The sequence below is a fragment of the Sebastes umbrosus genome, chromosome 4 (genome assembly GCF_015220745.1).
Source record: "Sebastes umbrosus isolate fSebUmb1 chromosome 4, fSebUmb1.pri, whole genome shotgun sequence".
Lineage (NCBI taxonomy): Eukaryota > Metazoa > Chordata > Actinopteri > Perciformes > Sebastidae > Sebastes > Sebastes umbrosus.
In genome coordinates this window covers 7,073,571-7,100,507 of record NC_051272.1, presented here as the reverse complement: position 1 = coordinate 7,100,507, position 26,937 = coordinate 7,073,571, and the positions used below count along the sequence as shown (strand labels likewise).

At 41.0% G+C, this 26,937-nt stretch overlaps 1 protein-coding gene across 8 annotated transcripts in view; it reads left to right on the top strand.

Annotated features, from left to right (window-relative positions):
- kif21a (kinesin family member 21A) overlaps positions 1–26,499 on the top strand; it is a 59,738-nt gene extending 33,239 nt beyond the window's left edge. Inside the window, exons 5-37 of one of the 8 annotated variants that reach the window (XM_037767485.1) lie at positions 50–181; positions 296–466; positions 1,473–1,588; positions 1,802–1,997; positions 2,129–2,318; positions 2,520–2,586; positions 3,502–3,690; positions 4,252–4,323; positions 5,652–5,739; positions 5,831–5,945; positions 7,397–7,585; positions 8,183–8,382; positions 8,742–8,849; positions 8,959–9,027; positions 9,157–9,290; positions 9,566–9,710; positions 10,211–10,405; positions 10,594–10,695; positions 11,053–11,218; positions 11,863–11,883; positions 12,621–12,678; positions 13,504–13,558; positions 13,664–13,866; positions 14,485–14,604; positions 16,936–17,067; positions 17,841–17,915; positions 18,784–18,920; positions 20,299–20,473; positions 20,932–21,096; positions 22,708–22,825; positions 23,193–23,363; positions 23,497–23,696; positions 25,098–26,499. In XM_037767485.1, coding sequence (XP_037623413.1) covers positions 50–181; positions 296–466; positions 1,473–1,588; positions 1,802–1,997; positions 2,129–2,318; positions 2,520–2,586; positions 3,502–3,690; positions 4,252–4,323; positions 5,652–5,739; positions 5,831–5,945; positions 7,397–7,585; positions 8,183–8,382; positions 8,742–8,849; positions 8,959–9,027; positions 9,157–9,290; positions 9,566–9,710; positions 10,211–10,405; positions 10,594–10,695; positions 11,053–11,218; positions 11,863–11,883; positions 12,621–12,678; positions 13,504–13,558; positions 13,664–13,866; positions 14,485–14,604; positions 16,936–17,067; positions 17,841–17,915; positions 18,784–18,920; positions 20,299–20,473; positions 20,932–21,096; positions 22,708–22,825; positions 23,193–23,363; positions 23,497–23,696; positions 25,098–25,188 — 4,365 coding nt within the window. In that variant the 3' untranslated portion in view covers positions 25,189–26,499. The remainder of the gene's footprint in view (positions 1–49; positions 182–295; positions 467–1,472; positions 1,589–1,801; positions 1,998–2,128; positions 2,319–2,519; positions 2,587–3,501; positions 3,691–4,251; positions 4,324–5,651; positions 5,740–5,830; positions 5,946–7,396; positions 7,586–8,182; positions 8,383–8,741; positions 8,850–8,958; positions 9,028–9,156; positions 9,291–9,565; positions 9,711–10,210; positions 10,406–10,593; positions 10,696–11,052; positions 11,219–11,862; positions 11,884–12,620; positions 12,679–13,503; positions 13,559–13,663; positions 13,867–14,484; positions 14,605–16,935; positions 17,068–17,840; positions 17,916–18,783; positions 18,921–20,298; positions 20,474–20,931; positions 21,097–22,707; positions 22,826–23,192; positions 23,364–23,496; positions 23,697–25,097) is intronic. The other 7 variants (XM_037767479.1, XM_037767478.1, XM_037767480.1 and 4 more) reach the window with 7 other exon arrangements.
- The last annotated feature ends 438 nt before the right edge of the window (positions 26,500–26,937 follow it).

The window sequence follows — 26,937 nt, the reverse complement described above, 5'->3', positions numbered from 1 at the left end:
AAGTGAGTTGGCATGTTAATATTTAAAAGCTCTTTCTCTGTCTGTTCAGATGATGCAGTGCCTGAAGCTTGGGGCTCTCTCTCGCACCACAGCCAGCACTCAGATGAACGTCCAGAGCTCTCGATCCCATGCCATCTTCACCATCCACCTGTGCCAAGTTCGCGTCTGTGCCTCTGACAATGTTAGTAGAGTCTCAGTATCATTTAAAAAGATAAGATAAGAAGGACTTGTGCTACAGGGAGTTGAACAATGCTGCTGTGTTGTGTTAACATTGTATTTGTTATCTGTCACTCAGCAAGAAAGTGAGACTGACAACAGAGTCTCCAACGGGAACTCTGAGATGGACGAGTACGAGACGCTGACAGCCAAGTTTCACTTTGTGGATCTGGCTGGTTCTGAGAGGCTGAAGAGAACCGGAGCGACGGGCGATCGAGCCAAAGAGGGCATCTCCATCAACTGTGGACTGGTGAGCTGCTTCTCCCTTCTCTGCATCACTCCAGCAGGATTTGTAAAGTCACTCAGTGATGCAGAGAAGCCACTGATATACTAGAGTTTGACTGCCATCTAGTGGCTGAATTTCATAAATGTCCACCCTGCACTCAAAGAAAAATACTGCACAGAGGAAGGAGAAACCCTGTAAACATTATCATTAAAGCTACGAGTGGCATGATTTACTGAATAAAAACCCTTTAACAAGATCTCTACTATTTTACCCAACAACATACACAAGCTTCAGTCTGGAGTTCTGTCAATAACAATGATTTGGATGTGTTGATTGCAGCTGCAGTGTAGTGTTCTTTTCTCTTGAAGAAAGGACACAAGTATTATCTTTTTCTGCTTTGCATTTGACACAGTTATCCAAAATATTTGGATTCATCTTATTTAGTCTAACTGGAGTAATATATAAGTAATCATAATTCAATTATACTGAATCAGTTTGAGATGAGTATTTATTTAGGAGTTGAGCCCTTGAGCATACCTCACTCCATACAGATATCTCAGTTGTGTGTTGAGTTCTCTTATGCTCAGTAGAATCTATCTAATCATCTAATATGGATGAAGGAGGTTGAGGTCTGTGCATAAATATAGCTCCTCAGCTGTAAATATTATATAATATATAAGTGTTTCTGAGGGAAACAGCATTTAGTTTTAAGTTCTTGTGCTCCCTCTATTTACTTAGCTTTCTGGAGTATTTTGAGATGTGTTTTCCTGATGGAAAAAGTCAGCATAATTTTAGTGGTAAAGGCAGGGACGACCATGAAACATTACAAATGTATCGTCTGGAAAATTTATTTTTTTCACACATTGTTGCATTTTACATCGTATAACGTACCCCCTGCATGCCCAAATGAGGTGAAAATCAGACTGAAAACCTATAAGATTTATCTTATCAAACGAATCCAAAAGAACATTCATGGAATAAAAATCTGCTGCATCACCTTAAACCATTTTTCTCCTCTCTGTTGCTGCAGCTCGCTCTGGGGAATGTAATCAGTGCTTTGGGCGACCGGAGCAAGCGGTCCTCACATGTGCCTTACAGAGACTCCAAACTCACCCGACTTCTACAGGACTCATTAGGAGGAAACAGGTCGGTGGACGACTGATTTCACCTTTTTCATAAAGTACCATCTCTGTCATTGTGGACCCAGGGAAGTCTGGCTTTCACTCTGTTTGAATCTTAATGATTTTTTTTTTTTCAAATGTATCATACATCAAATACATTTTAGCGAAATGTTCATCAGTCTTTGTCAGAATTGTGCATCTGAACCAAACATGAATATCCGCCTCCCTTTTCCCTCAGCCAAACAGTGATGATCGCGTGCATCAGCCCGTCTGACCGTGACTTCATGGAAACGTTGAACTCGTTAAAGTACGCCAACCGAGCCCGCAACATCAAGAACAAGGTGATGGTGAACCAGGACAAGGCCAGCCAGCAGATCAGCGCTCTGAGGACGGAGATCGCTCGACTGCAGATAGAGCTGATGGAGTACAAGACGGTGAGGAGTTTATAAAATGAACCATGGAATATTTCATGTCAAAGGAAGCTCAAGAACATGTTTAAATTGTGTATATTTATTTCTAATGAGTAACACGTTGTCCCCTGTATTGCCTCCTCCTCTCCCTGCAGGGTAAACGCTTGACAGGTGAGGACGGCGTGGAGAGCTTCAGCGACATGTTCCACGAGAACTCCATGCTGCAGACGGAGAACAGCAACCTGAGGGTGAGAGTGAAAGCCATGCAAGAGACCATCGATGCGCAAAGGGGGCGTCTAACCCAGGTGCTCAGTGACCAGGCCAACCAGGTCCTCGCCAGGGCAGGTACGTCGTTTTGAGCATTAACAAATACATATTCCACGAGATAATTTTGTTATTATTTTTTCATTCTTTTGTCTTCATCTCTGGCTTGATTCTGCTCATCGCAAAGCCACAGTGAATACAGGATGGGCATGTTTAGTTTGGTTAGAAAAGACATTTTGCTCTTCCTCTGTCTCATCTAAAATAGTTTTGATTCTCTTCCAGGTGAAGGAGGAACTGAAGAAATTGGAAACATGATTCAGGGTTACATCAAAGAAATTGAAGAACTCAGGTAAACAACTCTCACTGTTATGTTAATGCTAACTGGGCTCCAAGTTCATTCTACATACTTATTTATTAGGGGAAATAGTAATACTTTATTATCTATACTGTTTTTTTTTAGTTTGTACACAAAACATCATTGTGCCTTTTTGCTTACTAACAGAAAATAATACAAGACCTGCTGATGGATGTCAATCAAAACTGTGTCTATTGAATATTACTGCAAATCATTTTTCCAAAAGATTTAATATGTTTAATAACATTTTATTAGAGCTGGCTTTTCTTTCATCAGCTCTTTTCTTTCTGTTTTGCATTGCATTGTGGGGCATTAGTCAAGATGATTTTATCTGCATTCCAACATCTTTGATTGTACTTAGGACTAGTCCGTACGTACATGGGTATTTTTAGAAACAGTGTTTTTCCTCCTTTGTTCTCAAAAAAAAATCCTGTCAACAAAAGCACTGTTTTTAAAAAATCTCCATGTAGACAAAAAGGCAAAAACACACACACACACACACACCGGCGACGTCTTGTACTGGATAAGTAGCAGTGACCACCGGCATTTTGACACCTCTGTTCCTCAATATAGTGGAAGAGTAAACTGTTCATTTAAGTGTAGACGTGAAAAGTCCCGTTAGCAGGTTATTTGGCCATGTCCGCCGTTCATGGATGTATTTATGCCGCCGTTGCACAACATGCCGCTTCATTAGTGACGCCTCACAGAAGAGATAACGCCGCACACTCTGACATTACAAGCCCAAAAGCTCTGTTTTGCCCGCCTACACGTCAACACTGAAAACAGAGTTTCTGAAAATCTTCACCCTGGCTGGAGTTTTACAAAACATCAATTTTCAGTATATTTTGAAATTCTCTGCCCTCCTGGGTGACATATGTGTTCCTCCTTCCCCCCCCACCCCCTCATCAGAGCCAAACTCCTGGAGAGCGAAGCTGTGAACGAGACTCTGAGGAAGAATCTGTCTCGTGCCTCCAATCGTCAGTCGCTGTACGGAGGGCCCTCGCTGCTGGCGCCCGAGAAGGAGACCTCTGACATCATCGAACTCGCCAAGAAAGACCTGGAGAAACTGAAGAAGCGAGAGAAAAAGAAAAAGAAAAGGTAATAAGACCGCTGTAGACCAAAAAAAATTATCTAGGATCGTCTGTTTTTGATGGAAAAAGATTCAAACTGGAATGGTACTTATTTTGTGAGATCAGTTGGACTCATATATTTTAATAAGAAATATGGTTAACATTTTGTACATGTACATGCTTAAAGACCCCCAGTCATGATTTGTAAACTGAGACACCACACAGCTAATAGAAGCTTAAATAATTAATGTGCTTTATTTATAGACATGAAACAATTAATAACATCAATATGTTTATAATGTAGATTAATGTTGCGACAGTATTCTAGTGCTGATAAACATAAGAAATTCACTGGATGAGGTAATTCCTGATGAGAAATCTACAACAGCATAAAGAGACTGATGAGCGGCTCCAGGTTGGAAATGATCAGAGATTTGTGCTGTGGGGCACTTTAACGGGGATAAAAAGGTGGTGTTTTCAGTGCAGAGCTTCCTCTGATCATTCTTCCCTCCATTCTTTCTTCCTTCCTTCCTTCCTTCGTTCATCTCTTGCTTCCTTCTCTGGTTTGACCCTTCACCCCTCCCTGAAGACTCCAGCTACTGTTGGAGGAGAGAGAGAGGGAGGAAAGGGAGGAGGTGGTGGAAGAGGTTGATGACGCCAGGTTTGTCAGAGCTTCCACCCTCCTGTTGCCATTCCCATCCTCTGCTTCCCCCTAATTCAGCATTATATTTTACTTTTTTATTTATTTTGCGCAGGTATTTACCCCCCTGGAGCGAGACTCACCACCATCGAAGCACTTCCCTTCCATAAAACACATTTATTTTCTATTATGATAAACCTTTATATGTCTTTAGATCTAATGTGTGAAACCCTCAGCTCATTCTTTGACCCCTCACGCTACATCCCTGCTTTGTTTTTCATCTTTTTTATGTTTTTACTGACTTTGTAATCGGTTTTAAAGACAACCTGGAACTAGGAAGTGTCTGTTTTCAAGATTTTGTTTTTATTATTATTTTATTTTATTTTTATTTACTACAGGTTGATACCAGAAGTATTGACAAAACAAAAGTATTTACAGCAAACAGCAGAAGTACAAAAACAAATGAAAAAAGAGGAGGAAGATGAAAAGAGAGAGAGAGAGAGAGGTCTAGAGAGGAATCAGCTCTGGGTGAACGGCAAAAAGGGAGACCAGGTCTTATTGAATGGAATCAGATTTTCCTTTAGGATGGATGTGAACTTTTCTGGATTTGTGTGGTCTGTACTGATAATTTTGTTCCGTCTTTCCAGTTGAGTAAAATGGTTTTCTTGGCCACAGTTAGTGCTATCAGGATGAAAGTTTAGAGATGTTGTGGGATTGTGAGTGAGGAGAGAATAAAGAATAAAGATTAATACAGGAAAGGAATTCCTGTATTAATCTTTATTTTTTTTAATTTTGGTCAGCTTATCCAGATGTTTTTGTGCGTAACACCACCTAAACATTGCTAACCCTCTGTGTTTGGATAAAATATTTATCCAACAGATCTGCTTCATGGACTTGATTCACAGTTTTTTTTTCTTTTATTCCTTTCATGCTTTTTTTGCTTTTGCTGGTTTTGTTCAAACTCTGATGAGACGCCTCCCTCCTTTGTTAAAAAAATAATACGCTGTCTTTTCCACAAACAAGCTAATGAAAATGGAGCAGTATCATAAGTGTCGGATATATCACAGGAAATCCTAAAGTCCTGAACAGTTACCAGCTTTATTGCTACACAGTGGTGAAGTCCATAAAAATGTTTGTTTGCTAAAAAGACAGTGTTGCTCTGCATTGTTATGCAATTTACAAAATTTACGCAACTAAAGTAAATGAAACAATGTCTTTATTACCTGCAGATGTTTTGTCAGAAACATACTTGTTGTTTACATTTATGTTACAGTAACTGTGCACCATATGCACCATGTGTTCTGCTCAGTCACAGAAGTTAAATGATGTCTCTCTGAAATGTCTTTCAGTGCCAGCAAGGAGGAAGTTCCTGACAACGAGCAAGAGAAGGGCACAGAGAAGGAAATGACGGAGCGGGTCCACGAGGAAGCAGAAATTGTACGACTGACTGCCTCTTGTTTCATCTTTACACTGAATCTGTATTGAAGGGTGCCGTCAGATATTATAATTTTAGTGTGTCATCTTGTAGGAGGTCCAGGAGGGCAGCGACCACGAGGAAGGAGAGGAGGAAGAGGAGGAGGACGAAGAGGAGATGGATGTGGAGGAGAGCTCAGACGATTCTGACTCAGAGTCAGATGAAAAAGGTACGAGGGGAGGACAGTTTCTCTGTTTCTCCCCAAGGGGGAGCTGTTTAATCACTGACAGACCAACCAGCACCACATACTGTACAACTGTGGCTGCGTTCCAAATCGCATACTTTTTATTTTTGCTGTCAGTACGTACTGCAACTTTCGTCATGACATGGCGCCTTGAACTTTGACCCTCTTGCTCATACTGTATATCTCCTGCACAGAGGATTGTGGGTCAGAATAGCCAGAAAAGCATGCTGGCTTGCATACTGCAAAATATGACCAAATGTAATAGGACATTCTGCTATATTTGGCATACTGCATGTGACATACAGTACTACGTATTGGGACATACTAAATCTTTTTCCGGCATAGTAAATAGTATGGTAGTATGGGTATTGGAACGCACAGTCTTTTTTGAGACATTCACGCCTGCGTTTACAGCTGACCACTTGTGATAATTTCTCCGAATAATGCAAAAATATTATCATTATTTTGTATTTATTATGCATCACTATTAGTATTATATATTTTTTAGTTTTTCCTTATTATTATTATTATTTATTTATTATTATTATTTTTATTTATGTAGTTATTGAACTTACTTGTCAACATTATTATTATAACCATTTATTTAAATATTTATTTATTTATATATTTATTACTGCTCCTTGGACATACCTGCATATTTCTCTGGTCACAGTTATTCATATATGAATATATTACACACTCGCAATACTCCCACTATTTAAAGACAACTACAAATCTGTACCATATTCAAATCATATTGTCTGTTTCATACGTCTTGTGTTAAATGTCTGTATATTTCGTCACACCTTTGTTTGTCTTATTTGTCACATGTTTGTACTGTATGTCACACTGACATAAGAAATTAAGTGCCAGATAAGGAGCAATAACTATGGCTGATGCTTTTACTCACAATTTTAGGACACAGCCTGTCTTCTTTTTGTAACATTTATACTTTAAAATATACTATAAAAGGACATGCTATATGATACAGATGTATTGTCTTTCAAGTGCAACCATAGTCTTCTTCTTGCTACCATGCAACTCTACTAGTGTATATAAAGTGTCAGGGCACCAGCACAATGACAGTAGTTGTGAAGATGTTTTTACTGTACAACCCAGAAACACTTCTGGGGGAAACACGTCGGTCAAGTAAAGCAACATAATGTCGACATAAAAGAAAAGCAGTTAATTTTTTATGTGATGAGATGTTTACAAACTTGATGAATGAAATTGTTACGTACTCCAGTACTGAGGCGAGCAACAAAGGGAGAAAAGGCCTGCGGTAAAGTCAATAATAACTAAAAGGTTCTTTTAAGTATAATAAATGATTTGTAATATAAAAGAATCTTTTAACACCAAACACAAAATAAATACTGTTGATTCGTGACATCACTGTGGATGTGAATACGTAATCTTACCGTGTGTGTGTCCAACAGAGAACTTCCAGGCCGATCTGGCCAACATCACCTGCGAGATCGCCATCAAGCAGAAGCTGATCGACGAGCTGGAGAACAGCCAGCTGCGTCTGCACACGCTCAAACAGCAGTACGAGCAGAAGCTGATGATGCTGCAGTGCAAGATCAGGGACACCCAGCTGGAGAGGGACCGTGTCCTCCTAAACATGAGTAAGACGCCAGAAGGGGGAGTCATGTATCGCTCAGTAAATCGTACTAACACATTGTACATCATTTATCCACCAAACAACCACCAAAATGTGGGTTTGGCTTCTAATGTCGGTTTTGATGAGTTTATTTCCGTCTTAAAGCAGAATTTATTTAAGTTCTTGCTTGTCCTACTTCCATTCTGAAGAATTTATATCTTACCCTTATGTTTGATTTCACTTTTTGTTCTTTAGTAATGAAAAAACACTGCAGAATGCTGTTGTACTTCAGAGAGTCCTTTTAAAGTGAAAGCTCTCCGCCAGCAGCCAGACGATGACAGTTACATTTATATTTATCAGCACTAATGGATCAAAGCATTGTCTCATGCAGCTTTTAAAAGCACGGAGGAGTTTTCAGCTTGTCTAATAAAAAAAGAAAAGCACACAAAAGAGACTTTTTGACAACTGAAGATCAAGGTTTCTGACTGTTTAAACCACTACGGAAAATATGTTTGTCTATCTGCAACGTTATGTGGGCGCTACATTAGAAACTTTTCCACATAAAAGTGATTGCATTTTGTCTTTTTATGGACGGTTTTCCATGTGTGTTGCACGCTTTCAGATACAGTGGAGACCGGCTCAGACGACAAGTCTCGCAAGATCAAGGCTGAATATGAGAAGAAGCTGAGCGTCATGAACAAGGAGCTTCAGAAGCTCCAGTCGGCTCAGAAGGAGCACGCCCGCCTGCTGAAGAACCAGTCGCAGTACGAGAAACAGCTCAAGAAGCTTCAGATGGACGTGGTGGAGATGAAGAAGACGAAGGTGCGATTGGCTACGGTTGTTGTTTACTTTAAGGGGGATTGTGATAACACTCTGAACCAGTTCCAGTGTCACAGAATTGAGTAAAAGCAATTGGTACATACTGAATTTTGATGATTATAAAAACCTTTTACATCATTTAAAACATTATTGATCATCATCTAACCATAACCCTAAAGCGACCAGCAAGCAGGTGGATTTTTAGGGGTTAAGGGGCGAAAAAAAAAGTAAGGAGGGAGGATTCAAAAATGCTCCATAAATCAAAAAGATGTCACATCTTGAGAACTTTCACATCCAAATATTGACTTACTTTCACTATATTTGTGTATATGATGTGAATATTTTTTATTTGATTGTTTCAGGTCCGCCTCATGAAGCAGATGAAGGAGCAGCAGGAGAAGAACAGGATGAACGAGTCTCGCAGAAACCGAGAAATCGCTTCGTTAAAGAAAGACCAGCGCAAGCAAGAGGTTAGCGTAAAGGATGTTCAGTTGGCTGTAATTATATCTTAATCAATCTGAGCCCCAAGAGTTTCAGTATCATCATTTAATTGTTGTTGATACTGTGATTGTGTTGCAGCACCAACTGAAGTTACTGGAGGCTCAGAAAAGGCAGCAGGAGCTCATTCTGAGGAGAAAGACTGAGGAGGTGAGCAGCATCAGAACTGGATTGTACCTTTTTACATAATGTATGTGGAAATACTTGGTGATACATTATGGATGCCGAAATACATGCTTTTAGTGTTCAGTCACGTTTCTGTTTGCCATGTTGTGTCAGGTGACGGCTCTGAGGAGGCAAGCCAGGCCCACCTCAGGTAAGGTCATCAGGAAAGAACCGATGCAGGACTCCACCCACAGACCTCCATCTGGACGCTTGTACTCCTCCGGCAACGCTGCTCCCAACGGCACTCGGTGAGTATGTGTGTGCACGAGAGGCAAGGAAGGAAAGCTACTAAATATAAATGCTTTTTTTTTTTACCAAAATATTTGGTGCACCCTGGTAGGAAAAATCTTCTAAAATGTAACACAAATCTCTCTTTGCACATGGATGTTTTGTCAATATTATGTTGGATTTGAATACATAAATCTGCATCTGGAACATTTTTATGTTTATGTCTTATTTACATCATCAATATGCTTATGTTAGTGTTAAATCCATTACTGATTGATGTTGTGTATGTGTGCAGGTATTCCTACAGGCGAACTGTAGGTATTTACTCCACCAGAATCGCTCGCAATAAATGGCAGTCTCTGGAGCGCCGAATCACCGACGTCATCATGCAGAGGATGACCATCTCCAACATGGAGGCCGACATGAACCGCCTCCTCAAGGTAAAGCTACGGCAGTACGTCGTTACACTGTAAGATGTCTCGATGTATCAATTACAGAACTAAAGACGGATAATGACCAGCAGGAAATATATCCATGAAGGCAGGTCAAGGAAAAGAGCTATAACCGCGCCATCGGTACTGCCAAAGTGCCAAAAAATGTTCTACTAAATTCTCCATTGAATCAAAATGATCTGGCATTAGAGAGAGACTTTAGAGGTGTCTGGCAATGAGAGGGCTGTTGACATGTCTTTGTCTCCTATTTTATGCTGTTTCACTAGTGAGAGCTGAGGGGTTTGTTTTAAGGTTTGTTTTGGGAAAATAATGTCAAATCCTGACATCAGAGGGGGCTTTAACTCCTGCTACATCCTCCTGACAACGAAAATAAAACCTGGCCTAAGATCTTTTTTTAAATATACTAGATACTTCTGCAACATTTACCATGTACACATACAACAGAAATGACTGTGTGGACTGAAATCTGTGTGTTTTTGTGTTGACAGCAACGAGAGGAGCTGACCAAGCGTAAAGAGAAGGTCATCCGGAAGAGGGAACGGCTGGTCAAGGAGGGACCAGAGGCAGAGAAGGCGGTGCCTCCCCTTAACGAGGAAGTGGACGCGTTGACGGCTAACATCGACTACATCAACGACAGCATCGCAGACTGTCAGGCCAACATCATGCAGATGGAAGAAACCAAGGTGAGAGAGGCTGCTGTACTGGCTGGCACAAATAGATGGAGAATCAGCTTTATCTCATTACCTACTTAGGACTTTTGAGCTCTGAACAGTTCAAGTGGAGTTTCTAATGGGCCAAACTTTTATGTGAAGTGTTCTTACAGTCTTAGAGAGTTGAAGTTGTATGAATTCACGCTGTGTTTTTTTTACAGGAGGAAGGCGACACAGTGGACATCTCTGCTGTGATTGGTTCCTGTACCCTGACGGAAGCTCGTTTTCTGTTGGATCACTTCATGTCAATGGCTATCAACAAGGTACCAGCCCTAATAATAACACCATTTTTGACAGCAGGAACTTCCAATAGAACTAGGAAACTTTTGGGGACATTTTACCACCCAAAAAGCATCATCAGTAAACACAATGCACTAAATTTAGTCGCTGTAAGATAACACCTACGGTTTTGTTTTTTTTCAATGTGTTTTTTTTTTGGTTACAACGAGCAGGCACACTGACCTGCAGGCTGCAGAGTGTGTTTACAGCTGCAACCACCAGCATCCCTCATCACGTCTAGTCTGTTACACATGCAGTTATTTCACTGTATCACAGAGATGTGGGTGTGAATTTTATATATACAAAACACATAATAATAAAGTGTTGTCTGACCTCCTCAGGGTCTCCAGGTGGCCCAGAGGGAGTCTCAGGTGAAGGTGATGGAGGGCCGGCTGAAGCAGACGGAGATCACCAGCGCCACACAGAACCAGCTGCTCTTTCACATGCTAAAGGAGAAGGCCGAGTTCAACCCGGAGCTGGACGCGCTGCTGGGGAACGCGCTGCAAGGTGACAACACCGTTTGTTTGGGTTGAGATTGAAGTGAAGACGTGGAGGACCCAAAACACAGACCAGAACCCTGGTTTAACCCGGCCTACCTCCTGGAAGTGTCCTTAATATCATGTCAAAGGAAAACTGGGATTCAGATTTTTATTCTGGAGAGATGATGTTGTTTCTCATCTATGAGTCAATTCTGTTAAGAAATGATAATTTGCCACTAAACATATCAAAGCATTTGGCCTTTCAGGAAGTGGACTGGGTTACTGGTCAGTTGCATGATTGGGCCTATTGACATGCTCTTGCCTGTTGCCTTCTGCTGAATAGAAGCTGGTCTAATTATTATACTCATAATTACACTGTTAAAAAGATCATATTGCTACCATACAAATTCTTAAAAAAGATTAAGTTTTATAGGTTATAGAGTTGATTTTACTGACTTTTTACAACAAAATTTCTACAACTTTTTGTGTTGTAAATGTCATAGTATTTCTGCCAGCCTCTGTTCAGTAGGATGCTCTGTTTACAGTAGCTGCACTTTATTTTCTTTTGTTTGTTTTTCTAGAATTTCGGGGGACAGTGTTTTTGATTTGTGCATTGCCTTTTTTCTGTTCCCCCACGTTTTCCTTTTTTTTTGTTTTCTTATGTTTTTACAGAGCTAGGTAACATCCCGGCTGGTAAGTGGAAAAACCATATTAGACTCTTATCTGTGTTATGAATGCATGGTTCCTTCCCTTTGCACTCTGAAAACTAACTAAACATAACATGGAACAGGTGCATGAGGTCCAATGCAACCAAGGCTTCCCCCCATCTGTCTGCTGACCTCTTCCCTTCCCTTCCCTTCATCTGGATACACTCTACCTCCTCCTAGCTCACCATGTGCTACAGCCTCCATGCTTTAGCACCCTGCTAACTCAAGACCCTTCCACAGGAACCATACAACATGGATGTTTTAGCTCTGTCGGACCCTGTAGGTCAGCTGACCCCATCGGGAGCAACGGACTAATGATTCCTCTCACCTTGTTTACCTTTGCCCCCACACACACACATCTCTTTTTATAACCCTCCCCACCTGCTCTCACTCTTTTCCATCCATCTGACCCCATTGAGCTCAGTGAGGACCACGTTTCTGTTTGTCGATAAAACAGCATGGCGCCGCGCTGACATCGCCCTCATCTGCTTCCCCTGTTCATCTTTTCTACATCCATTTTGAGCAGCCTTATTTTTTTTTTTTTGAAGTCAAGAAAATTGCTTCACCCTTTAGTGAAAGTGAGCAAAACAATGAATTATTTAGTCTTGAGCAAAGTGTACTAGCTAAGAACCATTTTAGAAAGTCCTAAGCGGTCATCTCAGTCTCATCGGCCAAGAGCGTTTTCTCTAAACTCAAATATTATTCATTGATCTCATTTGACAGAAAATGGGGATGATAGCAGCAGTGATGAGTCTGCCCAGAGCCCTTCTGCAGAGGGAGGGTAAGTTTATGTTTATGTATCTTATGACATATTTACATTATGTTATATTATTTTATGTTTATGGTATATCTTTGTCTTTCTTGTGTTTAACCTGTATGTTAATGATATTTATGTTTCACGGTATGCTACATTATTTGAGACTACATAGCTTTTATTTCAAACATGAAACTCATAATAAGAAAAGAAAACAAGAATAACCAATAAAATGAATAGGAAACATATACAGCAAATTCTCAATAAACTAAATAAATATAATATATTATGTTTGAAAAGGAGTAGGATGATGTATATACTTATATGGATCTACCTCTTTCTATAACTTAAATAATCACTTTAATGTTTATATTAAATATTTACCGTAGTGTTGATCACATATTACTTCAATTAATACCTTAATGTTTATCCTATTTACACATACTGTACATAATTATCGCGCAGGTGCCCATCCAGCAGTCTTATCACTCAGAGAGAAACACATTTTTTATGTATGTATGTGTGGCATTACTGTGTGTTCATGTTATGTTTGTTTTGAGTTGTGTTCAACATAACATCAATCAATAAAACTTTATTTTTCAATTATTTATATAGCACAAGTCATACATAAAATGCAACTCCAAAGAGTTATGCTGAACATAAAGAGTTAAAAAGAACACAAGTTTAATAAATAAATAAAAACATTTAAATGAGCAAAAGTATAGCATAATCAACCTGAACACTTTTATGTTATATGATGTGTTTTATGTTATATGTTTATATTATAAATTTATATTTGATGTTACATTGTGTGTTTTATTGACACATATAAAACTTCTGTATTCCCTTCAGCACCTTGTCATCAGATCTCATGAAACTCTGTGGAGAGACCAAAACAAGAAATAAGGTAATATAATAACAATAACAATAACATTGTGTTCATGCCTCGTTCTCTGCCTGTATTTTCCCCAATTACATCCTGTGTTAATTTTCTCTCATCTGTGCTCTACAGGCTCGTAGGAGGACCACCACTCAGATGGAGTTGCTGTACGCAAACAGTGACTCCGCCCCCGACGCGCCCACCGCAGACTTCTCCAGTCCGATGCTGCCGTTAGCTGAAACACCAGAGGGGGGAGGAGACGTGGAGTCGTCAGGCTCATCAGTCAGGGACTACACAGCTCTCTCCCCCGGCTTTTCCTCTAAAATGGGCAGCATGTAAGTCCAGGCCCGGCACTCTGTTGCTAACACAATAATTACTACTTCCTTCCTTCCCTCCTGCATGTTTGATGTTGCTGCTACTTCCTCTGCTTCAGTTCATTTTGTTTCACATTATTCATGAGCATCCTTACATCAAATGGCCATACCTTCCTTTGAGGTATAAGCATGTAGAGAGGAGCCAGTATTAACATGTGTTACTGTCCCCCTGCAAAAACTGCCTTCTAATTCCTTATTACAGCTCAGTAACACACACAGATAGCAAAAATACTAACCAGAACGCTTTAACTGGCTTGTGAAAGGCCATGCTTCAAACCTAAGTGCACTTGTATGTAAAAAGAAAGAGCCTTGGCTGACAGTGATCCAACAGCAAACAAAGTAATAGAAATATATTTTAGTGTAGGCACAGTGTCCTCAGTAGTTAAACATGAGCTTGGCGAAGACCCACCTCTGTTTTGGGACTTTAAATATCAGGTAACATGTGTTTCTGTGTGTACTGCATGCTCATCTCCTCATTGATGCCATTATTTGATGTTGTTTTCAAATCCCTTATCATTATTTTTGTATACTGTCTTTGTGTTTGTCTGTGGATAACTTTTACGAAACTGAAACGATCAGTTCTGGCTCCAGAGCTTCGTCAGGGGTGGAAAAGCGAGCACCGGAGCCCTCCCCGCTCTCTCGCAGGAAGACCTATGACAAGGCAGCGGCCGACAGGGCAAAGGCTAAGGAGATTAAACAGTAAGAGCTTGTTGCCGACGTTGTGGCTGCAAAGCCGGAAAAAAGGCAAAAATAACTTTACTTCAACTCTACTAATACTCCTTCTCTCGGTTTCCTGCTTTGAAGAAGCATGTGGTCTAAATCAAAGATGCTCTGCGCCTGGTGTGATGACCTTTGACCTGCCAAGTTCTATGCTGAATTTAAACTTGGATTTCTCTTTTTTGAGTAGTTTTGACTCAAATTCAGTGTTCAACTTGCTAATCAACCCCTCTGCTGCTGATCTACTTATGATACACATCTTTATTCATTGAGGAAATCACTGTCCTTTCCCTTTCTTCGTCCGATCAGTTGATTATTGTGAGTGAGACTGAAATGGAGGAATGTGCCTAGTGAACTCGTAAAATTGGCTGAAAAATAGTAATGTGATGATGACTTGTATTTATATGTTAAAACATTTCTAGTTCCTGTCATCCTGTTTCAAAATATATAACACTGGAAGACAGTAGATTATTTTATAAGTTGATAACTGGATCTTATATCAGTGTTAGTGATACTATTGAGAATAGTTACTTAGATAAGCTTTTGTTGGCATGGCGTGTGCACACGTTTACCTCTGTGCTTTCCGACACGCATGGTCAGTGTGTGAGTGCATTAGGGTCGATGCACGAGGATTGAGTATTGCTGCGTTCACGTCATATGGAAGAGAAAAGCTAATCTCAGATCCCCAGTGGTTAAACACTACTAACAATGTCTGACTTCATGCATTAAGAGGTCTCCACCAATCTCACTCCTCATGCCTAAACCTAACCAATCCAACCAACAGAGGCCACGAGCACAAGTCAATCAGAGGCAGAGATTATGCATGACTGATATTAAATTAAAGGTTCTCTATACAGAATTCAGAGCATTTCTATTGCCTCCCCACGGCTCTCAACATGGCGACTGCTGAGCCGGTGGCTCGCAGCTAATAGTGCTAACAGCGCTAACAGTATAAACAACGGAAACAGTGCTGACAGAGATAACAGTGTTAACCTGGGTGGGAAACGGAAGGTGGGCGCTACGCTTCTGCGACATCGCTGTCGGTCTGGACGTCGTCATCAGCTGTAAATGCTGTATGAGCGCCATATGAGCGCAGTACAGCGCAGAGGTTGGCCGATTATTCGGCGCCGATAGGACATTTCACAAACTATCGTTATCGGCTCTGATAGCGGCCCATCACTGCACAGCCTCCTACAGTCACGCGGGGTCGTACATCACAGTTTTACTTTGAGGCTCCATACACAAAGTCAAGGTAGAGGGGGAGAAAAAAAAGTTATCTCTCGAATATATAACGCAACACCATCAGCTCTTTGTCCACGATACGAGACAGGGAGGAAAAGAAACCATGCACTGTTACTTTAACTTACTTACTGTACCAATTTGGCGTTCTCGCTTCCAAATAATCCAGCCACGTAACCATCCATTCATGACATGAAATCACACACGTTTGGATCCTCCATACCGCGGGAATATGCACGAACATTAATGGTTCGCAAGAGTGGCATTGAACAATGTACGAGACGCGCAACAGAAGTATTCCTGGCCACTCATACTGTAAACCACAGAACAACGCATCGCCCATTGCAACATTTTTCAATGATGTAATCCAAAATCACACTTATATTATATATTCTCTTACTAATGATTTATTTAAAACGGCGTATGCAAAAGTAGCCGACTAGGCTGCTGCAGAAGTAGAGAAGATAGTGGTTAGTTAATCGGCCATCAGCTTCTTCCTTCTCCAAACTATCGTTATTATATCGACCTTTAAAAAAACACTATCGGTCGACCTCTAGTACAGAGCGGGGGCCATAAACTAGCCAGTTATGCACGCTCACATGCACTAATTACATGAACTAAAAGGCACGAGCAGCCAGCCCGGCTATGTCAACAAAGCACAGTGAAGCTTGGAGAATTTGCTTATCACTGAAACCAGGCTACTAAATACCTGTGATATGTTAGGCTTATAAATAAACTACTGTGAAGACATCTTTTTGTGTAGCTCTGGTGAGGCAGGAACTTTCACAACTAGACAATGTCTTGACAGAAAGATACTGGCCTGAAATAATAAACCTAGTAAACCACATTGAACAGGAAACCTGAGTACTGTATGTGTTCTTCAGATGAACACATGAACTCTTTCCTGTCAAGCTGTCCCGACAGTTGCTCCCATATGACGTGAAAGCAGCATATGCGTCTCCCTTCTGTCTCCATGCAGTCCTCCCACACTCCTGCCAGTAGTGTGTAAACAGCTTAGCGCACACTTTAATTATGCCGCAGCTTAATTGGCAGCCCTACTGTCTTCCTCCACAGCCCAGTCATCAGGAACCTGAAGAGCAGCCCACCACTTCCTCTCTCCCCTGCCGCTCATCCCAGTAACCACGTCGCCGCGTTTAGCCATATGACAGGGTATCTGGGGCGTGCTACAAACGTCCTGCAGGATAAGTAAGAACCAGAGATAAGTAATATTGACACGAGCCTGCCAGAGAGTCAGATTAGAGTCGGGGAAAGATGCTGAGGATGAGCGGGAGCATCCAGAATCTGTCAGTTTGTCAAATTGATGCCTTATTTCCCAAATTACTGTATATATCTCCTGATAATGTAGACGTGAGGCACATATTTAGATTTGGGAGTGTAATGATGCAGTGTTATAATAAAATAACTAGAGTTAACTAAAGTTATATTATTATTGTGTTTTTAAAATACTTTACAGTATGTAGGCTCACTCTAGAATAGCTCTTCTTGAAGTTAAAGGCACAATTAGTTCGATTTTCCTAAAAAAGAAATGTATAGACTCATACAAAAACATGTGTGGCGGTGTCTGTATCTGCAGAGAGCCTGCCGCTCTCTAAGTGTATTTTCTTATGTTGCTGTGTTTGGAATGTTTCTGGGCATCAACCTCTTTAAAAACATAGCGACCATATGCCAGATCGTAAGCACACATCCAAGAGGAAGCTACAAAAATGCCGGACACAGCATGGAAAATCAATAATGAAAATAATCATTAGTTGCAGCCCTAGAGGGGCTAACTTTGAATGTTGTGTTTTACAAACCGCAACTGACAAATCCTACTCATTGTGCCTTTAAGCTGAACCCAATACATAACGATTAAGAGAAATTAAGAGAAATTAAGAACAGGATAAGAACAGGATGTAATTAGTGATTAATTCGGTAGCTAATCAGGTCTCAGGAATATCAGATACTCTTCTCCCCTCCAGGACGAACGGATGCCTCCACCTGTCCTCCAATCACATCCTGCGTTCTGTTTCCCCTCCTCTCTCCGATCTACCCAAGTACAACGTTTTGTCTTTTTTTTTTAATTTGCCACACGGTTCACTAAAATGTCACTTTTCGGTGCACAGGGCAAAGGTGAATCTGAAACACAGACACACGTGGTGTGGATTTCACCTTTTTCTTCTCATGGGAGCATTTCATCAGACCGCCTTTTAACCGAAGCCTCTCATAATGAATCAATAGATAATTAAAATAAACCGAAACAGTGTCATCTTGTTAAGCTTATTACTGCTATTGAGCCTGAACCCTCAATGATCTCTTTTAATTAGCCTTTTTATTCATTTATTATAGCCTTTTATTTGGCACACAACAGGCCTTTCAAAGCTCATTCATTCAAAACTCCTGAATATCGACGTGTGGATTTGTGGTCCACCACCAGCTCATCCTGCTGCTCCACTGATGCCGATAGCTACAACTGTTAGTGATTGTACAATTACACCATCAGATGCCAATTTGTCAACACGACCTGCCAATTAGTGATTGATCTGGGTTTCTGTGACGCTATTGAACTTGCGGCCCCTGATGATCCGACACCGCTGGTTTCCAATGCTCATCTGTCTTTGTCTCTTTGGGTGTTTTTAATCTATTATGGGCTGGAAAAGAGAAGCTCCTGATGGTGCAGCAGGGGTATTTATGGACTTTTTCCCTTTCTTCAGCGCAGTAAAGGTGACTCTGTTCTCAGCTGCCTCCTCATTTTTCCTTGTCATCTCTTTCTATTTTTGATTTGCAGCATCAGCCACGAGAGCTGCATGCTGAGCATGACTCTGGTTGTGTGGGTGTGATTTATAATATGTGCTGCACACGGATTATTACACTGTTTTATGTCCAGGCTGCACCTATTGATAGTGATATGTGTGTGTTTTACAGGGGCGTCATTAACCCGGTGCCACCCACTAAAAGCAGTCGGTCAGCGACGCTGCAGTGCGTCCACGTGGCGGAGGGACACGGTAAAGCTGTTCTCTGTGTCGACTGCACTGATGACCTTCTCTTCACCGGATCCAAAGGTTAATACCGACAATCCTCCATCGTCCCTTCACCTCTTCACTCTCTGTCTCATCAGTATTCCTCACATGTCTGCTATACGGCACTGCTAATTTATTACCCTTTTGACATGCTGTTATGCTTCTATATAACAGCAAATAAAACCTGACAGGGATTAATTAAGATTGTCATATGCACAGTGTGTGGATAAATGAGGTGATGGAATTAAGTGACATTGTACATACAGTGAACCTCTGGTGAAGGAGCTTTTTATGATGATAAATGGAGGTGAATATAGTGGCAATTAACTAGATTGAAGTTCCTCCATAGAGCTTCTTATTTTTTACCAGATAACTCCTATTTTGTTTTGTTAAATCTCAGTATTTCCGAGATTAAAGTCATACATTTATGAGAAAAAAAACTCAGATATTCTCTGAGATTAATGTGGCAAATTTTGGTGAAAAAATTCATACATTTGCGAGGTTATAAACGCATAAATTTACGAGAGAAAAACTGAGCAAGGCGAAGGTCCTGAAAGATGCATAGACACGTTTTCTTTCTTGTTCTTAATGTTTTCTTTTATGAACGCAAGTACTAATATTATAAAAGTTACAGGAAAGTAGAGACGAACAATTACATAAAGGCGTGTGTCTTTTATTTCAGCACGGCTAACACTAAAAAACAACCGTTGAGAAGACTCAGAACACACTGCGTTACCATAGTTACACACTGAGGCTTTTTACTGTCACTGTGGCAGTGTGAAGGGAAAACAGCACAGAAAAGGCACATAACAGAACTGCTTGTGTTGAACTATAGATTATGGTGAATTATGTCCTTAGAGTTTGCTGGGGAGAGAGACGTCTGCTTAGCCTGCTGCCTCTGCAACTCTGCCCCACATAAGCAGATGAAAATGGATGGATGGATGGACAGTCCCCTGCAATATATAGATATTTTGCACTCAGCAGCTCATGTTACCGCAGTTTTTAACGGTGGCGTCTGTGGTGTGATTAGGTTGATCCAACCTTGCAAAGTGAGGCGATGTGGTTCCTAAACAAAAATAACCCACTATTTTCCATTGCCACCGTATTGTACTCCATCATCTTCAGAGTTCTTTTCTCACAAATTTCTGATTTCATAATCTCGGAGAACATATCCGAGTTTTTTTTCTTGTAAATTTATGATTCAATCTTGAAATATTACCCCCCTCCCTCGGCTCTGTAAATTTTTTTTTTTTTTAACCTATAATGGCCCTAATACTCCGTTGTAGTTTTATGCCCTGCTTTAAGATATATTTCCTGACAGTGTTGATCCTGAGCTACACTCCTCTTTCCTCTTAGCATGCTCCCTGCATTCCTAAATATGTGTATAAATGGAGATGATAGACCGTGTGTCTTCTTACAGACCGGACCTGTAAGGTGTGGAATCTGGTGACGGGTCAGGAGATAATGTCCCTGGCCGGTCATCCAAACAACGTGGTGTCGGTCCGCTACAGCTCCAGTTTGGTCTTCACCGTCTCCACCTGTTACATCAAAGTCTGGGACATCCGTGACTCGGCCAAGTGCATCCGAATACTAACGTGAGTGTGGCGCTCTGAAATGCCTTTTTTTTCCTCTTTTGTTCAGCAGAACTTGTGCATTTTGGCTTTAGTTAATTCATATATGAAATAACAGAAAACACCTATAAAATGAAGGAATTCACTATTTTCTTAACCGTGTTGCTCTCCATGCATTTGTAGAACTTGAGTTTGACATCAAGGATTATGCATCCCTGTTGTTTTGCACACTTTGTTACCTCTGCCAAGAAGATTATGTTTTCAGTTCGGTTTGTTTGTTTGTCAGCATGTTTACGGAAAAAATTACTGGCCCAATTTTCATGAAACTTGGTGGAAGGGTGTAACATGGGCCAAGGAGAACACATACAATTTTGGATGAATTTTTTACAAAAAGTCTTTCCTACATACATACAGTAATGTCAGGGTGAGTGTGGGAACTCTTCTGTAGATTCATACATGTGTCATCCTCCATGTGTCTCCAGGTCCTCTGGGCAGGTAAATACTAGCGACGTCACTTCGTCTAACACCAGCCGGACGGTCACCATCCCGGCAGGAGAGAACCAGATCAACCAGATCTCTCTCAACCCCAACGGGACGGTTCTGTACGCCGCCGCCGGAAACTCAGTCAGAGTCTGGGATCTGAGGAGGTAAGCAGAGGGGCTGAATTTAAATACCTAGTCAGACAGTGATACTGCATATTGATCATTTGGGCTTTTAACAGCTGAATGTGTGTTTATAGTAATGTGGCTTTAGGGAAGGCAGTCTGGTGTAACATTGTGATCTACTAGGGGTGTGAATCTCTCTGTGTCTCACGATTCGATTCAAAATCGATTCCCGATTTAAAAACGATTCTGGATTTGGTACATAGGGATGCTAATTTCAGGATCTACTCCAGTCCGTTGTGCGCTAATAAAGGCAATCTGGCAAATTATGGCATGAAAGCAGAGTAAAGTGTGTATAAGATTATGGAGTTTTTATATTTGAAAAAGTTATATCAACTGATTGCAATAATGTAAACACACAAAGGCAAAAGGTATCATTTATTCATGCTGCCTGTTACATAAATAGAATTGGTTGCTGGTTTTTCATTTCTGAGAAACTTGCTTATTTCAAAAATATATTGTAGACAAAATAACACTGTAAAACTGGTATTTTGTGTGTTTTTTATCACACGCGTTATGTCCATGACACCGTGTCCTAACTGGCCGGGAGTGACGCAGTCAATTTTCGCCACCAAAATCTAATAGATTGTTCACTCCCCACCCCTACGAAAAAATGTATTTAAATCCATCGTGAACTTTTGGAGTAATCCTGCTAACAGACAGACGGACAGACAGACAAACAAACAAACAAACCAACGCCGGTGAAAACACAACCTCCTTCAAGGCCCTTGGCGGAGGTAATAAGCACTAGAATAGAAGCAATAAAAGCATTCACAATAATAAAAAAACGTCTTATTATAATAAACATAATAAGACGGGCAGGACCTGTCTGTCATACTTTGATTGGTCAGCTTACCCCAGAGGTGACTGCCTGATGTTTAATGGAAGGTTATTCCATAGTGTGGTCCCTGTATTAAAAAAAATGAGCTCCGGGCTACGCTTTTTTACTCGCTGCACCATGCGTGAGCGCACACTAGTCCTGATGTTGTGACCATGCCGCATATATACCATGGCTATATGATGTTATTTGTGAATTACTCTCAGTGTAACATTACAGTCAGCAGTAATTATCAATTTATTATCATTCTTTACTGGAAGAAAATGCCAATTCAAAAATTGTTTCCATATCGGAAGTATTGTGTGTTAAAGTCCAGTCTTATATGAAACAATACCTGCAGTCTGTTCATCATTCTCTGCATCTTTACTTCCGCTTCACCATTTTCAGATGCATAACGCACACCCTGGGTTAATTCTCAGCCCAATTTCTTTTCCAATTCAATGTGAAACCTGACAGGCATCCAATCCAAAGCTGTCATCATTTCCAGCCAGCCAGTATAGGTTTTGATGAATTGTTCCTCTTAGAAAGTAAAAACATTTTATAATCAGCAGTCTGGATGATTGAAATAACTTTAAATCAATACGCACTAAGATTGAACGCTCCGAACTCAATTCACAGACTCTGTTTACCCACATGACACCTTTTAACATGAGAATTATTTATGAAGAAAAACAGTGTTGGCATCATAACCGTTGTGCCATTAAAACTATTTAATTTCATGTAATTTATTTATGACGTGATGTTCCCTTCTTTGTCAGATTCGCATCCACAGGGAAGCTCACTGGTCACCTCGGTCCAGTGATGTGTCTGACTGTGGATCAGTCTGGAAACAACCAAGACCTGGTGATCAGCGGGTCCAAGGACCACTACATCAAGGTGTGTATTCAGTGTTTCTGTCACCTCTTTATGCCTCTGGCCAGAAAGGCCAGGGCAACGGCACGGTATACACCGCAATGATAAATGAGTCTATCACCTATTTTTAGCGGGTTTTCCTTTGTTTAAAAAACCTGCATATACGTGCTGATTTTGGTGGAAAAAGGGTATCAGAAAGCCAAAGTTTAGACGTGATTATTACAATATATAAGTTATATAACCTCCATCATGCAAAATTAACCTAGCACCTTGAATATAACAAAATACAGAGCTGCAATACATTTGTATATGTTGGATTTCACAATAAAAGGCACAACAAAGCTCTGTATCTGTAACACTCCCTAAACATGCCGTGTTCTGGCTGTTGCAGCTGTTTGACGTGACTGAAGGCTCTCTGGGAAGCATCGGCCCCACTCACAACTTTGAACCCCCCCATTACGACGGCATCGAGTCGCTGGTGATCCAGGGGAACATTTTGTTCAGTGGCTCTCGAGACAACGGCATCAAGAAATGGGACTTAGACCGCAAAGACCTACTGCAGGTACTGGATGAGTGAGATGGTAGATATATGGATACAGATAGATCGAGGAGACTAATGAGGAGGGAGGCAATGAAATATTTGGTTTTGTGTTTGATCAAAACTTTTAAAACCTTCAATCCTTCCGTCCCAACAGCAAGTCCCGAACGCCCACCGTGACTGGGTGTGTGCGCTCGGTGTCGTCCCCGGGTCCCCGGCCCTGCTGAGCGGCTGCAGAGGTGGTGTGCTCAAGCTGTGGCACACGGACACACTGGGGACTCTCGGGGAGCTGAGGGGCCACGACAGCCCCATCAACGGCATCGCTACCAACAGCAGCCATCTGTTCACCGCCTCCGAGTGAGTCTCGCACCAAACCAAACACACACTTTCTATGGCTTTCACTTAGATTCAGCATACATCTTAAGATACTTTTTTATACATGTCCTGCTTCACGTTCAGATGCAGTGCTTCGAACGGCAACTCAAAGCTCCAGTATCAGATGTAACATCACTAGGGTCTTGAAGATTACGTAGCATCAAACCAACTGACTTGCTATCTGTCTGTATCTGGATTATTATTTCTAGTGGTGACCCAGAATAGTCAACTATTTGTAAGGAGCCTGATTCGACTGCCAATCTCACAGTCAAATCGTCGCAGTAGCAGAAAAATGTGGTTATGAAACAAAGGATCATTCCATTCTGGGTATATGGGGGTGCTGAATATTTGATTTTACATGGATTTCCTTGGTTTCTTCCTATAAATCATGGTATTTAGCCTATTTTGTTAGAAATATCAGCCTATTAATAATACTAGGGCTGTCCCGAATACCATTTTTTGGGCTATGCAGCTTCAGTGAGAAATATTCGAAGGTATTCGAAGCCATCTCCCCCGTTTCAGTACCCTGGACAGCGTTGCTGCCGCAGTACTGTACACACACACACGTCTTCACACAACAAACTACCATATCCATCTGACGATAACTATTAATAATTAATGTTGTATATGAATAATGAATATTGTTGTGGTATTATTACTTATTCAATGTGCTATTTTTGGGATTTATACATTTATATTACAAAAAAAAATTAAGAAATCACCATGTAGACTAAGTTGCTCGATCCAAATTTACGGGACCATCGGAGCAGCATCTTGGCGATAGTCCCAGAAAGACTAAATAACAACAAAATCAAAGAATACATTTATTAGATTTTGTTTATTATACTTTTATTATACATTGAATTTCCCTTCGGGGATCAATAAAGTATGTCTTCTTCTTCTTATTAATCAGAGCATTCACATAAGAACGTGGCACTATCAGAGCTCTACATGTTTTTTAAAATGTATTAACAATTCTCTAAAATCAGCAGAGGGAGGCGCGTAGAAACAGCTGTTTGTGGCTTGCCTCTCTCTCGTTGGGAAAATGGAATTAGCCTGCTTGCCTTTCGTGGTTGTAAATAGAACATTTGGTCCTAGGAAACTGTCTTTCACTCCGTTTCAGTACTTTGGACAGCACTGCACCTACACACACACACATAGGTAGTTACATGTATCTCGGCCAATAACTTTGTTGGTTTCACTATTTTTCTATAGATAAATAAAGAAACAGAGTCAATTAGAAAAAAACAAACATGATTTGATGATCAGGCGACGTTAGGCAAGACTTGACCAATCAGATTTGACTATGTAAATTCTTATTCAGGGGCACTCCTAATAATTCCTTTATTTATTTTTTTAACACTTCATGTTCCTGTCTTCCAGTGACCGGACGGTGAAGATCTGGCGTGCACGTGGTGGACTGGACAGCACTTTAGAGACGGCTGACAATGCGGACGAGGTGGCCAGTAACTGAACACTCTGGACGGACACTAACGGCATCGTTTGATGCTGCTGCCCTGCACTTTGACCCCTTAACTTCTCAATACTGACTCCTAAAACACACACCTACCATGCCATGATGTAACCTTTATGACTGAGCCAACCGGAAAGTAATCTCATCTCAACGGAAACTACACAATCATTCTTTTCTTAGACTGCTCAGAGGGTCGTACTAACTCGTTTTAGTTCACCGTATTTGTTAATGACTCTTTGCAGGATAGACTCATCTTTTTCTCTTTAGCGCTGTAGACGATACGTCATCGTGGATCACGATAAGAACTCACAAGACGTTTATTTAAGAGTTGAACACACTCATAGGAAATATCTCTGCTGCTCAGCTCTGTTCGGCGCTGTGCCAGGATAAAGTACACCTACAGACACGTAATTACCCAGGAAAAGGGTAGCAGTGTTAGATTAGAAAAATACACCGGAAGTAGAGTGTAAGAGGAGAAAAGTGTGGCAGAGCTAACGGGTTGGTAGCTGGTCTTCGCAACCCAGTTCCCGAGTTTCTTGGGATTATTTCACTGCACCAATGACCCCGCGCTCCTTCCCCCACCTCCCAAAAATAACAAAAGTGGCTTTACTGTATGTGACAAATCACTGTTCCCCTTAACTTCCCTCTCCTGCTTTTGTGCGCCTCAATTTCTGCAGCCGTTCAAGATCAGCGACCAAAATTGTGCAAACTTGTCGTCTTTGCTGTCTTGCACTGCACTCGTGAACTGATCACACTGTACAGTAACAGTCCCACTTTAAAGCAAAAAGTTCGACATTTCGGGAAAAAAAGATTATTTACTTTCTTGCTGGGAGTTTGATGATACCGCTCCATTATCTGTCTGTTAAATATAAGATTACAGCAGAGACAGTGTATAAAGATGGACAATGTGTCTCCACTTCCTCCCACTGTAAAAAAGTGAAGCCAAATTATCCGAATACGGGAGCTGCCATCTGGAGCCAGAGTCTGCGCAGTAGTGATAAGGAGGGCTGGAGCCACGGTATCGGAGGTCCTGCCCGAGCCAATCACAAGCCGAGCATGGGTACAGCTTGTTAATGTGAGCCATCTAGCTGCTACGTTAGCACCACGGTAGCTATTTGGCTATAAAGACATAATAACTCACCATAATATCTCTACTTTTATAATCAAATTGACATGTTCTATTACACAGACTCGTGACGGTTATTGAAAGTTAAAGTTACATCTCCTCTTTTTCGTAAAATTCCTTAGCTTAGCATAAAGACAGCTAGCCCGGCTCTGTCCAACTTTAACAAAATCCGACTTCCAGCACCTCTAGAGCTCACTAATTAAAACCTTATATCTTGTTTGTTTACAAAATCTAAAGAGTAAAAATTACAATTTATGGTTTTACAGAGGGTTATCCATTATCCATTCATTATGTAACCGTTTATCCTGGCGGGTTACATCCTGGACAGGTCGCCAGACTATCACAGGGCTGACACATAGAGACAGACGACCATTCACACTCACATTAACACCTTTAGAGTCAACAATTAACCTTCACGTCTTTGGACTGCAGGAGGAAGCCGGAGAACCCGGAGAAAACACACGCATGTGAGAACATGCAAACTAACATGCAAACTCCACAAAGAACCTGCGACCCTCCTGCTGGGAGGCGACAGTGCTAACCACTGCACCACCAAAAAAACAAATCAGCGGCCTGGGTCAAAAAAGTAGAAACCGAATCAACTTTTGGAGAAACGCAACCCG